We start from the raw sequence: 12,479 nt of genomic DNA on the forward strand, positions 1-12,479 counted from the left end.
ACTGTATGACTTTGTTGCACTCAGGCTACTTCATTTGCAGAAACCAACTCTACAAACAGATCGAAGGAACTACTAAGGGAAGTCCCCTTTCTTCTGCATTAGCCTTCTACCTAAAACACATGACTCCTTATTCTCCTCAATACAATTTCAACCTTCCTTTTTGATGTGCTATATGGATGACAATTTCACCAACTGTCCTGAATCTGAAGCACCTCTATCTACCTTCCTAACCTATATTAACAACCTGTGCATCAACTTCATAATGGAAAATGGACAGAAAATTATCCTTATTAGGCATCCTCCTTTCTGTATACTAGAGCAGTGGTCTCCAAACTTTTTTGATTGTGTACCCCCAAGACAGAAAAAATAAATAGCGCATACCCCAATTGATTCAGCAAAAATCTATTATAATAAGTATTATAAAGAGGAAATATGCCTTATATCATCATATAATAATTAAAAACGGCAGATATTTTTACACATTATTTTTATTATTAATAGCTTACAAACATATTTATTACAATATTTAATGTGAACAATGGCCTTGCATTTCTTTCATAACTTCTTGAAATTCTGGTTTGAGGCTTCTGATACTGCGATACGAAGGTCTGGTTCCAAGTTTAATTTATTTTGATATTTGGTTTTAATACCTGTCATTGCAGAAAATGATATCTCACATAAATAAGTAGAACCAAATGGTAGGAGTGCATCATTTGCTGTGTTTACTTTGCCACAGATGATTATGTGTGCAAAGTCGCATAATGTGCGCTACTCGCAAATTTAAGTTTACAGAATCTTTATAACCGCTTTGTCTATATTAGATATATGTTTAATTGATGAAAGAAAGTAATATTCTTTATCTTTAATTAATTACTTAATTTTTTTCCTATTAATATAAAACTTTTTTGACGTACCCCCATGTATCGACTCGCATACCCCAGGGGGTACGCGTACCACACTTTGGAGACCACTGTACTAGAATACCCATCACATCTGTTCATCAGAAATCCTCCTTCACGGGCTGGTACATATAATAAGATTCAGCCCACCATCCATCTCAAATGGGCATCATAAAATCCCTACTTTATAGAGTACATGCTGTCTGCTCCAATCCTGAGGATATCCAACTACAACTTGACATCATCCAAAGCAGCATGCTATAAAACAGCTTCATCTCAAGAACGATTAAATGCATCTGTGATACTCACAAGCCTGTTCCTAAGAACATAACCTGTACAGTGACCCCAATTCCAAAGATCGCAGAAATTTCTGAAGTAATTGCAAAGATCCTGAAGAGCTCATTTGGCCTCTATATATTCTTCCCTGTAAACAAAATGTCCTTTTGGAATATACACAGGCCCTTCCCTCTTTGGTGTTTACCAGGTTCAATGTGATTGCCTCTGCTCATACTCTAGACAAACAGGGTGTTCAGCTGACAAATGACTGCAGGAACAGTAATCTTACATCACCCACAATTAGTTGAAAAAATCTATGCTGGCACAGTACAGAGTGGACTGACCACAATATCCTCTGGTCCAATTATGCAACTGTTACATCAGTGTCCGTTTACATTTGAGCAGTTTTTTGGAAGAGTGCTGAAGCACTTCTATGCTGCCCAAACTTGAATTGGAATGACTATCTATCCAGTGAGAGAGTCTCATTGTGATAAATGGCAAGTAGTAAGTTCCCTACCTCCATTTTTTTTCTATGGAATTTTTATTTAATTTTAAATGTATTTTATTATTACTTTTAATTTCATTTTATTTTATCACTACCAACATATGGTGACATTTCAATACCTGGCCTAAATATACAAAAAAGGAATAACATTCCGTTGTTTGCCTCACCTTATGAATGTCCTCGCACACTAATGATGCATGTTAATTTCAGGCAAAAATATTTGTAATAACAAAATTACTATTAATTGTTGTCAAAATCTGTATCTAATAATAATGAAATTAACAAGAGGTTACAATATATATATATATATATATATATACTGTATATATACAGCAATACCTTGCATAGCACAGCCTTCTCTATAACATGGCTTACGATTTTTAACAATTTAAAATATTTTTAAAAGTAGTGCAGTATGGTACTATATTATTGACATTCTGACTCTACTAAAACAGTACTGTAGTGATTTAGCATACTGCAGTAAGAGCTGTATCAATGCACACACCTTAGTATTATTTCAGCTTTGGTACAGTAAAGTTGTGGTCACTCTATAAATTTTTATTTTTTATATACCTTCATATATGCAGTTATGAGTGGGAAGAGGAAATGCAACGAAGCCTGTGAACCTAACTAACATAAATGGTTAACACTAGAACAAAAACTTGAAATTATAAAGCGTCACGAGAAAAGAGCATTATGTGCTCAAATAGCATGTAACAAAGGAAAAAAGAATGAGTCATTGGTACAAATGCTTAGAAGTAAGATCAAATAAAAAAACGTAGAATAGCTACAGCATCTTATATGACAAAAGTGATTGTTAAGCATAGAAGTACTGCAATGGATAATATGGAACAGTGTCTCTAATTTTCTTAGGGACACCAAACTTAACACTAAACGAAACATTACAGTTTGAACTTTATTCGAAGTTACAAAGATATGCATGCAATGAAAACAAAACAAAAACTTGTGAAAAACTACATTGTTTAAATACAACTTTTCCAAATAAAAACTCACATTGAATTAATTATCAACAATAAAAATATTTACTGTTGAAAGTTTTTTGCTTGAAAAATCTTTACTATTTTTTATTTTATTTTAATTTTTCTGTGCTCATTAATTAGTATTTCTGTTGAGTTTACAGTAAACAAATGATGCATAATTATTTATTTTTTGCCTTTTCACTGTAATTGTCTATTTGCAATGCATTACACTACAACACATTATAATAATGTTTTCAAGAGGGTGGTTTTGCATAGCACAGAACTTTCTCAGTACCAATTAATCACACTGTGCAAGGCATTACTGTGTGTGTGTGTGTGTGTGTGTGTGTGTGTGTGTGTGTGTGTGTGTGTGTGTTTTGTTGTTATTAATAATTCGTAAAGTTTTATTCAAAAACAAATGGGAAATTTTATTCAAGCAGAGAAGTTTTTTAAAAATCTTATTTTTCTGACATGACACATGATTATGTAACTTTTTTTAAAATTAAGATAAACATGCCTTTTTTTTAACTTTCCTGAAGACCCAGAAGTAAGGGTGAATCCACCTAATGTCTCATGTGCACTTGCTAAAAGATGAACACCAGCACCAGTAACACCATTAGCTGTCATGCCATTTGTTGTACCATTTCTATGTGCACTATATCCATTAGCTGGATTACAAGTTTCTAAGAAACAATGTAAGAATAAAAAAAATTTTAAAAATCAGCGATAACCTCTTATCTGAAAACCATAATAATAACAAGATTTCAGAATTAACTGTTAAGTATAACTTAAAAGTCAATTTAACTATAATAAATGCCCTTAATTTTTAAATGATAGTCTACTCCTACATCAATAAACTGATAGACAAATAAACAAAAGTTTGTATAGAGATGACACAAATCATCAATAAATGCATGTGGCATTCTTAGCCACATAAAAGTAGACTAAATTTAAAGTATGCTGTGGCACCTCCACAGCACACTTGGAAAAAAAGCAATGAGACAGATGCCCTTTGAATGGAAAGACATGCATTCAATTCTCATCATGAAAAGAGAATTTTCATGTGCTTTTTCAAATGGTGAGTTAGTCAATCTCACATAGAGGCAGAAGAGTTTTATCCTGGAAACTGTCCAGAAAACACATTCAAGAGACAAAAACACTATGTAGGGTGGTGGTGGTGGAGAACAGACAGTGGTGTGCATGATAGTGAATTATGTGATTTAGACAAATTGCATAGCACTGAATGGTGCAGAGCAGCCCCCTCCCCTGCTTCATAATGAGTCCAGGATGTGTCCAGTAATAATTATAATAAAATCCTTGTCAACTTTTTATTGAACATCATAGCATTTCAAGTCGTCCACCCAGATTTACCCCCACACCCTCAATATTTTCCATAAAGTCAGAACACTGAACAATCCTGACAAAGAAACTAATGTCACATGAACTTCAAAGAAGTCTGCATTTGAGTAATGCCAGTCACCATATGCCCTGTCTCAGAAAGTCAGCATGCCCATTGCTACTGGCCATCAATAATTGTGGAAGGATGGTGCCAGTGATATAATAACACAATGTCTAGTAGATGTTAACATCTTTTCATGACAAGTTACTTGTTATAAATGGCCAGTTACAATCACCACTTGGCTATTCCAAAGTCTAATCATTATGAACAAAGTAGAGGCCAGAGTTGAATGTCATATTTCTTTGCCACTTCAGAAGTTGATAGTGTTCTTCCATTGATCTCCTTTAAAATTTCTAATTTCCTTCTGCTCATCAAAAAATATATTTGTTTACATGGAATGAGCACCATAATAATAGAGGATTAACAAGTAAACAAAGGATAATAAACTAATTATTTTCCATTTCATGCATGAGACTAGCTACTTCACTTTCAACCAAGAAAGTGTTCATATACAGAGTTCTCTCATCATGAGAATCAAAAAGTCTTTTCCAACTGAAAGGCATTTTAGTTGGAAAAGACTTAAATTTGATGAAAACTTAAAAAGAGGATTAAAGTTTTCATCAAATTGCATGCTGGAGGCACAAAATATGAAACAGCTTATAATTGGTTGGTTATTTTAGATTATGTCAAAATATTACAGATATCAAATGAGTTTACTGTGTTGTTTATATATTGGGCCTGGTGTCACATACATATATGACACCAGGCCTAATATATCACTAAGCATACATACATATATATGCTTAGAGATTAGTTTGGCCCATCAGATTTTTCTTTTAACACTGCTTTATCTTTTGTGATTCTACTCACAAAGCCTGTCATTCTCATCAACACTCGACTTAAAATTCATTTCCTATTACCTATAAGTGTCTTAGAATTAATTAAAAAAACATGCACTGTTTTGTGTTTCACTTGTTGAAGTTTCAAAATTTTTTTTTTTAAGTTGCAATATATAAACTGTTTCCCTGAATCTCAGGTTTTAATTAATTTATTTAATATATTAAAAAAAAACAACAACTGAGATTTGGGAGATGAGAATGGTAGGCTGTGTATATGAGGAGAATCAGAGGGGACATAGTGTTAAGAAAAAAACTTGATGAACCAAAACTAATCTATAGGGTGTCCCAAAATTCACGCAAGATTTAAATTTAGCGCCATTTGTGCAGTAAAGTGTTGTCAACGAGAAAAAAAAAGATAACATGACAGCTGACAGTTCAGGGTTATTAAAAATGGAGTGCTACACGAAAGAACAATGCATTTTCATTGTTGAGCAATATTTTAAAAATAATGAAGGTTTGGCAGCTACAGTTTGCAATTTTCGCACAAAATATGGTCGGAATAGTGATTTAACTTCATCAACTGTGAAAAGATTAATTAAAAAATTCAAGGAAACTGGATCAATTAGTGATCTTATACACTCTGGCCGTCCTTCAACAAGTTGTTCAACAGAAAACATCGAAGCAGTTCGTAAGAGTGTTGCTGAGAGTCCAGGAACATCAATTCGGCACCGTGGTCTTGAATTGGGCATTTCGAGAAACTCTCTACAGCGTATTCTCAGGAAAGATTTGCATCTTTATGCTTACAAAGTTCAACTGACTCAAGAACTGAAGGCTACTAACCACACACAGCGAAGAGAGTTCGTTGAATGGATTATGGAACAACAACAAGTGGATGCTTATTTTTCGAACAAAATCATCTTCAGCGATGAGGCTCATTTTCATCTTGATGGCTTCGTTATTTGACAAAATTGTCGCATTTGGGGTTCAGAAAATCTACGAGTGATTGTTGAGAAACAAATGCATCCACAATGTGTCACTGTTTGGTGCAGATTTTGGGTTGGAGGCATCATCGGTCCATTCTTCTTCGAAAATGTGGCTGGTAAGGCAATAACAGTTAATGGTGCTCGTTATCGCGACATGATAATCCAGTTTTTTGTGCCTAGATTGCAAGATATGGATGTGGACGACATGTGGTTTCAACAAGACGGTGCCACATGCAATACAGCCCAAGAAACAATTCAATTACTGCATGAGTCATTTCCTGGTCGTGTAATTTCCCATTTTGGTGATCAGAATTCGCCACCCAGATCATGTGACTTAATGCCGTTGAACTTTTTTCTTTGGGGTTTTTTGAAGTCTAAGGTTTACCAACAAGCCCACGACCACCCATGCCTTGAAGGAGGAAATTGAGCACTGTATCAACAAAATTCAGCCACATTTATGCAAAACAATCATGGAAAATTTCGACAAAAGAGTGCGTATGTGCCAGCAAAGCCGTGGAGGCCATTTACCCGATATGCTATTCCATGCATAACCCTATACTGTATACTTTATGAATCAATAAGAAATTAGAATTTTTAACTAAAAACCTGTGTTTTCTATCAAAATTACTTCTTGTGTGAATTTTGGGACACCCTGTACAAGCAAATACACCATATGATGTACAACAAGCAAGCAATTGTACTAATAGAGAAAACTCATGACACAATGCAATTTTGTCTTAAAAAAGTGTGAAGATCCAATAGATAATAGTACAACTAAGCAAATGAATTAATGTGGTTTTTTTTGTGTATGTGTGTGTGTATTTTCTTTCTTCCCATGTATTCAAAAATAATTTAATTCCACATGATGATTTTTGCAACTATTTCCAGTAAATAAGTGAAATAAAATGGAAATGACATTTTGGGAGTAAGGAATGCATTATTTAGAAAGTAGAAGAGGTAAAATGCAGATTGAAAGGTATACCAAAAAAAAATTGTGAAATTAAACTTGTGTGGTACAAAAATATATCAATATTAATGATAATGTGGATGTCAGGTATCTATGTTACTCCTTTTGTATACTTTCTACACACATGCTTGCAATATCAACATTTTTAATGATATAAAGATACTCCTAGGAAGGACCTCCCGCGATGAGTCTTTTGATTCCATGGAGGCCTCAATAATACAATAATAATAATAATAATAATAATAATGTTTAAATGGAAAAAAAATTTACCACAGAATAAAATAATTCCCCACAATGTGGATAAACAGAGGCCATCATTTCAGCTGATGTGCTTAGAAGCCAAAGAGTACAAGAGACAAAAACCTAGTCTTGAAAAAATTTAAAGTCAAATTCATTAAGTACAGAAAATTCCAAGCATCTTATAACCCAATTATTATGTGGTTTCCTTACCCATGCTTAGGTCTACTTTCCCATAAAAACTGAGAAAAACAAATTGTCTATCACTTTAGCTATTCATTCATGTAATTAACTCAATCTCTTTCAAAATGTCATTTATACTTCTAAGTGCCTCAATTATGATTGAAGTGTAAATCTAAGGCTTCACAATATTCTTTAAAGAAGCATTTGGATTATATGTGCTTTCATATAGTACAGTGGTATTCTTCCAAAGCATCTTGTAGGTGCTTTGGAAAAATAGAAACTCCATGCTCTTGTAAGCCAGACTTCTCAGACAGAATGTCATAAATATAATCTAGATGTTCTGAAATTCTAATCTTGATAATGATGCTGCTTATTCAAGAAAGATTACAGGAGCAAGAGCTTTACAATGTGAAATGAGAGAAAAGAAAAATGTCTTTCACAATAAGAAGACATATGGATAGTTGTTGATAGATTTATTGAAAACTGAGAGAGAAAATTTTTGAAAAATATTGAATTCCTTCTGATATCATGTACAAACAAAAGAAACTCTTTTTAAAAGATGCAGAAATTATTTGCTGTGTTATTGTTTTTTTTTTTTTTTTTTTTTGCATGTTACAAAGACAATAACATTAAACTTGACAGCCTTTAATATTACTAATTATTAGGTTGAGTAAGACATGGGCCCAGAGTAACATTATAACAATATATTTTTGTAATACATGAATGCATTTGTTGGCAAAAGTGAGTTTCCTGAATAGTGAAAAGGAGACAGCCATTCTAGTTTCAATTTCATTTCAAACTGGAGGATTAAGACCGACTTTAGTGGGTTGTTTTTCCTCCTAAAGTGAGGGGGGACTTAACTGAAAACTGACAGCAACTGTTTATATGGGAAGCTGAATTTTTCACTGTAAAATAAGAAGTGTAGTACATCTGTAATAAAGAATAAATTAATGGGAAAATTTTTAAATATATGCACTAATCATTACAATATCAATAAACTTTCTGGATTCTGACTGGTTTATCAGCTAAGACAATGTCAGTTTTGGCATAGGCTAGTTTCTGGTGAATTGTTCTTGATGTCTGTGCAAACTCCACAACTTTGAATACAAGAATATGGCCAAATATCTTGCAAATTACTGTAAAAGTAATACATTGCTTCTGGAAAATGACAAATGAAAATCTAGTATGTTAACTGAGTTTTGGATAACACTATCATATCATAGAATGCCACATGGTTCTGTTTTAAAGGTATTACTGTTTAAATTATAGGCTAATAATACTGGGAGATGTTAGATGGAAACACAGTTGTTTGAAGATGGTGAAAAGTTGGAAGGGGAGGAAAGAAGAGATGTGGGAGGAAATTGGTGTCATAGTCTTCCAAGAGGATGTGAATAAGCTCTCTCTCTCCCCTTCTCTGGTTATAGGAGTGGTTAGTGCTAACCAGTTCAACTGCCTTGTTAAATGTAATTTGAAAGGCATGGGTGAAATGTTGTGTGTATTCATATGGTGGGGATATATTGAAGGAGATGAGGGAGAAAAAGAACAGAACAATTATGGATCATGAAGAGGATTCCAGCTCCATTTAGAGTACTGTGTGTAGATTTGACTTTTTTTAAGGCAGTAACTAGATTTTTGAAAAAATCCAGAGAAGAGTGACTAAGATTATATTAAAGAAGTTTTTAATGGCACTTGTGATATAGTAACAATTATTACAAACAGGTATTCACAAGAATTGATAATAATTTTATTATTGCAAATATGCTGGCTTGAACTCATAGGCCATCAGTGCACAAGCACATCCACAAGGCAAAGCATGAACAATAAAATGCTATTCTTTTTTGCATATCTGGCAAGCAATAACTTCCTTTTGCCCCCTATAATTTAAATTTAATTATGTAATTATTATTATTCTATTTATTTATTTTTATTTTGTAGTCACACTACCTGTTGTATGGTGGCATTCCAACACATAGCTGAGATCTGTAAAAAGAATAGCATTGCATTGCTTGTGCATCACCTCATGAATGTGCCTGTGTACTGATTTTTTTTCCAAATGTTTGCCGTAATAGAATTATTTTCTTGTGAATGTGTTATCCTTCCTTTTGATCTCTTCACACAATAACACAAAGGAGTGAATAATATTTATCCAAAGGCCACATAATTTATTAATTTATTCAAAGGCCATATTTTGACCTGAAAATCATCATTAGTGGCAAACGGTAGGTGAATACAAAATAGAACTTGAACAGTGGATTTATTTGAAACAGTGAGAGCTATGCGATGTAATGCATGAAGCACTGCAAACTGAGGAAATACTGTATTATTAGTTATTAATTAACTGTATTAATTAAAACTTTCATGATGTGTAATTAAAATAAGACTCTCCCATATTTTTGATAGTGAGAGGCAGTTGTTCTGATTCAAGTTTGGACAATGAAGTAAGGCTCTGGCTTGGCGCTTTTTTAAATAAACGTTTGAATTTATAGTGACAACAAAGTAAGCATATTTCAGACCACTTGATATTGTGGTCTGTATCTATTCCATGTTTTGCAGATTTCCTATTGATGATATAAGACTGATGTTCTTGTATTCTTTATTCTACTGAATGTCCTGTATGTAAAATGTACGAAAAGAGCCAGTCACAAGGAACATGGAAAGCACCAGGAAGAGCAAAAGGGAAACATTTATCTTTAGAAGATGGGAACCATGATGACAATTTGTTGACTGAGAGTTTCTGAGATGCCAGAAATGCATGGGATAGGAACTCTACATGCTATTTCCTTATTTGAGCTAGGAATATAGGGGAAAAAAAATTAGGTAAGGAAATCAAGAAATCGAGTTTGATTCTCATTATGAGAGAGAAATCTTTATATGGGCTTTATTTCCTGTTCTAGAAACTCAGGTTTTTCATCCTGCATACAGAAAAATTGCAAGGTAACACACACAATTTACAAATAAAAATTATCATATTACAACTAGTAGTATTTATTATACTGGTTTCATGGAATTATACATACCGGCCTATATGGACCTAACAGCAGTTTCATCTGGCCTCAAAGACAGGAAAATTGTTAAGCTTGTATACTAATGTACAAATTATCAGAAATAAAGGGACTGAGTTTGTAGCATTGATTTAATCGGTATGCCCAAAGATAACTGGCATAAGTGAAACGTGGTTGACTGAGGATGATATACTATCAGGACTTGAAATGGTGGGATATAGTATTTTCCGAAAGGATAGGAAGTATTGTTAAGTAGCAGAGGAATTGTGTCCTACAAGAGTAAAGGGGAAAATAGTAGTATGTGTGAAGATTTTGAAGTTGTTTGGTGTGAAGTTGTGATCAACAGAATAGTATATCTATTAGGATGTGGTTATAGGCCAGGGAATGTGGAGAGCACTGATTGTGAAATGTTTAGGCAAACTAGTTGGGAAAGTAAAAGGAAGAAGATACTAAAGGGAGATTTTAATTATAAGAATGTAGATTGGCAAGAAGAGATAATATATAGTAACAAGGAGTGTGAATTTATTGAGTTTCTGCAAGATAACAATCTAAAGCAGCATGTGATCATGAGGTATTGGTTTGGCAGGTAGTCAAACAGGAAAAAGTAGTTGTCAAGGTCTATATGTGGAACTATAAGGTGGGTGATTATCAGAAGCTCCGTAGTCAACTAGCATCAATACATTGGGTTGATGAATTGTGTAGAAAAGTGTTTACAGTGCATGGAAAATTATAAGACAGTATCTAACACAAGCGATGTGTAACTGCATATCAAGAGTTAAGCAAATAAATAGAGTAGGAGTTAGATTGATGAACGGTGAAATCAAGCAAGCAGTGTTACAAAAAAAAGTTGTTATGGAGGAAGAACAAGACAGTTTGCTGAACAGATGTGTGAAAAATATGAAGTGCAGGCCAGAAAAGTGACAAGCATGGTTAAAAAAGAAAAAGTAGAATATGAGAAGAGACTGGCCAGTCAGGTCAAAGCTAATCCAAGGGAATATTTCTGCTATGTGGCAAGCAAGAGAAAAATAATCGTGGCAGGTTGATGCTGGTGTATAGCTAAGGTAGCAGAGTAACCATAGCAAATGATATAGTATGATACAGTGTAATTTAATGAACACTTCATCAGTATATCATAGTGGTGTGAATGATGCTGTACAATATGTAGAAGGGAGGCAAGAATTAGGAGAATTAAAGGTGAAAGAATGAGAGGTGTACAAGTGTTGCTCAGGTTAGATGTTAGAATCATATACAGTGATATTCTTGAACTTTGCAAAAGCATTTGAGAGATTACCACATGATAAGCTGATGTACAAGCTGCAAAGGATAGAAATAGATAGTATACTGTTAGATAGACTGGAGATTGGCTCTCTGAACGATATCAGCAAGTTGTGTATAGTGGAGCTGTGTCTTAGAAAAGGAAGGTGACCAGTGGAATGCCTCAGGGTTCTGTTCTCAGGCCCCTACTGTTTAACTTGTTTGTTAATGATATTTCAGGTGGATTGACTGGGGATCTACAAACATTTGCTGATGATGCAAAGTTAGGTAGAATTATCGGGAGTAGTGCTGATGTTAATTCTCTACAGGAAGATTTGAATAGACTTTTAGCTTGGACAAATTGAGTGGGGATGCAGTTTTAATGTTAATACATGCAAGGTATTACACTTTGGGATACAGAGATATAAGGCTACATAGATATATTGGTGGGGTTGTACTTCAGGAAGTGGATGAGATTCAGGATCTTGGAATGATGGTGGATAGTGGACTGAAGTTCCAAGACATATTGTATGTGTTGCAAAGACCGCACATCATATTGCTGCTATGATAAAAAGTGATGTTTTAAGGATACTTGTGATATAAAGACTAATAATATATGCACGTAAACACAAGAAAGATATTTAATTAACCAAATATTTTGGTCTGGAAATAGCAGACCATTTTCAGTGGCACTACAAGAACAGTTTTAAAAAAATACAAGGTAGAATACTAACAATAGATCATTTAAAAATAGAACAAGCCACGTGATGCTATATCATTAAGTATTAAAGGGAATATTTTTGAGCAGAGACATGATTGAAATAAAGATATTAATTAATAATATTAAATAACATAAAATTAATATGAATTAATGAGTTATCCTGATTAGACTTTCCCAGATTTTTGATATAGATATACAGTCATTCCAATTCAGGTTAGGACGATGGAGTAAGGC

The 12,479-nt window shown here is 33.7% G+C and overlaps 1 protein-coding gene across 3 annotated transcripts in view; it reads right to left on the reverse strand.

Annotated features, from left to right (window-relative positions):
* LOC150094266 (WD and tetratricopeptide repeats protein 1-like) overlaps positions 1–12,479 on the reverse strand; it is a 447,781-nt gene that overhangs the window by 158,540 nt on the left and 276,762 nt on the right. For all 3 annotated transcript variants that reach the window (XM_090412278.1, XM_090412277.1, XM_090412279.1), the window contains exon 10: positions 3,178–3,343. In XM_090412278.1, the coding sequence (XP_090268404.1) occupies positions 3,178–3,343 (166 nt within the window). The remainder of the gene's footprint in view (positions 1–3,177; positions 3,344–12,479) is intronic.

This window comes from Typopeltis vanoorti, chromosome 22 (assembly GCF_054136105.1).
Source record: "Typopeltis vanoorti isolate ZY-2024b chromosome 22, IOZ_Tvanoo_1.0, whole genome shotgun sequence".
Lineage (NCBI taxonomy): Eukaryota > Metazoa > Arthropoda > Arachnida > Uropygi > Thelyphonidae > Typopeltis > Typopeltis vanoorti.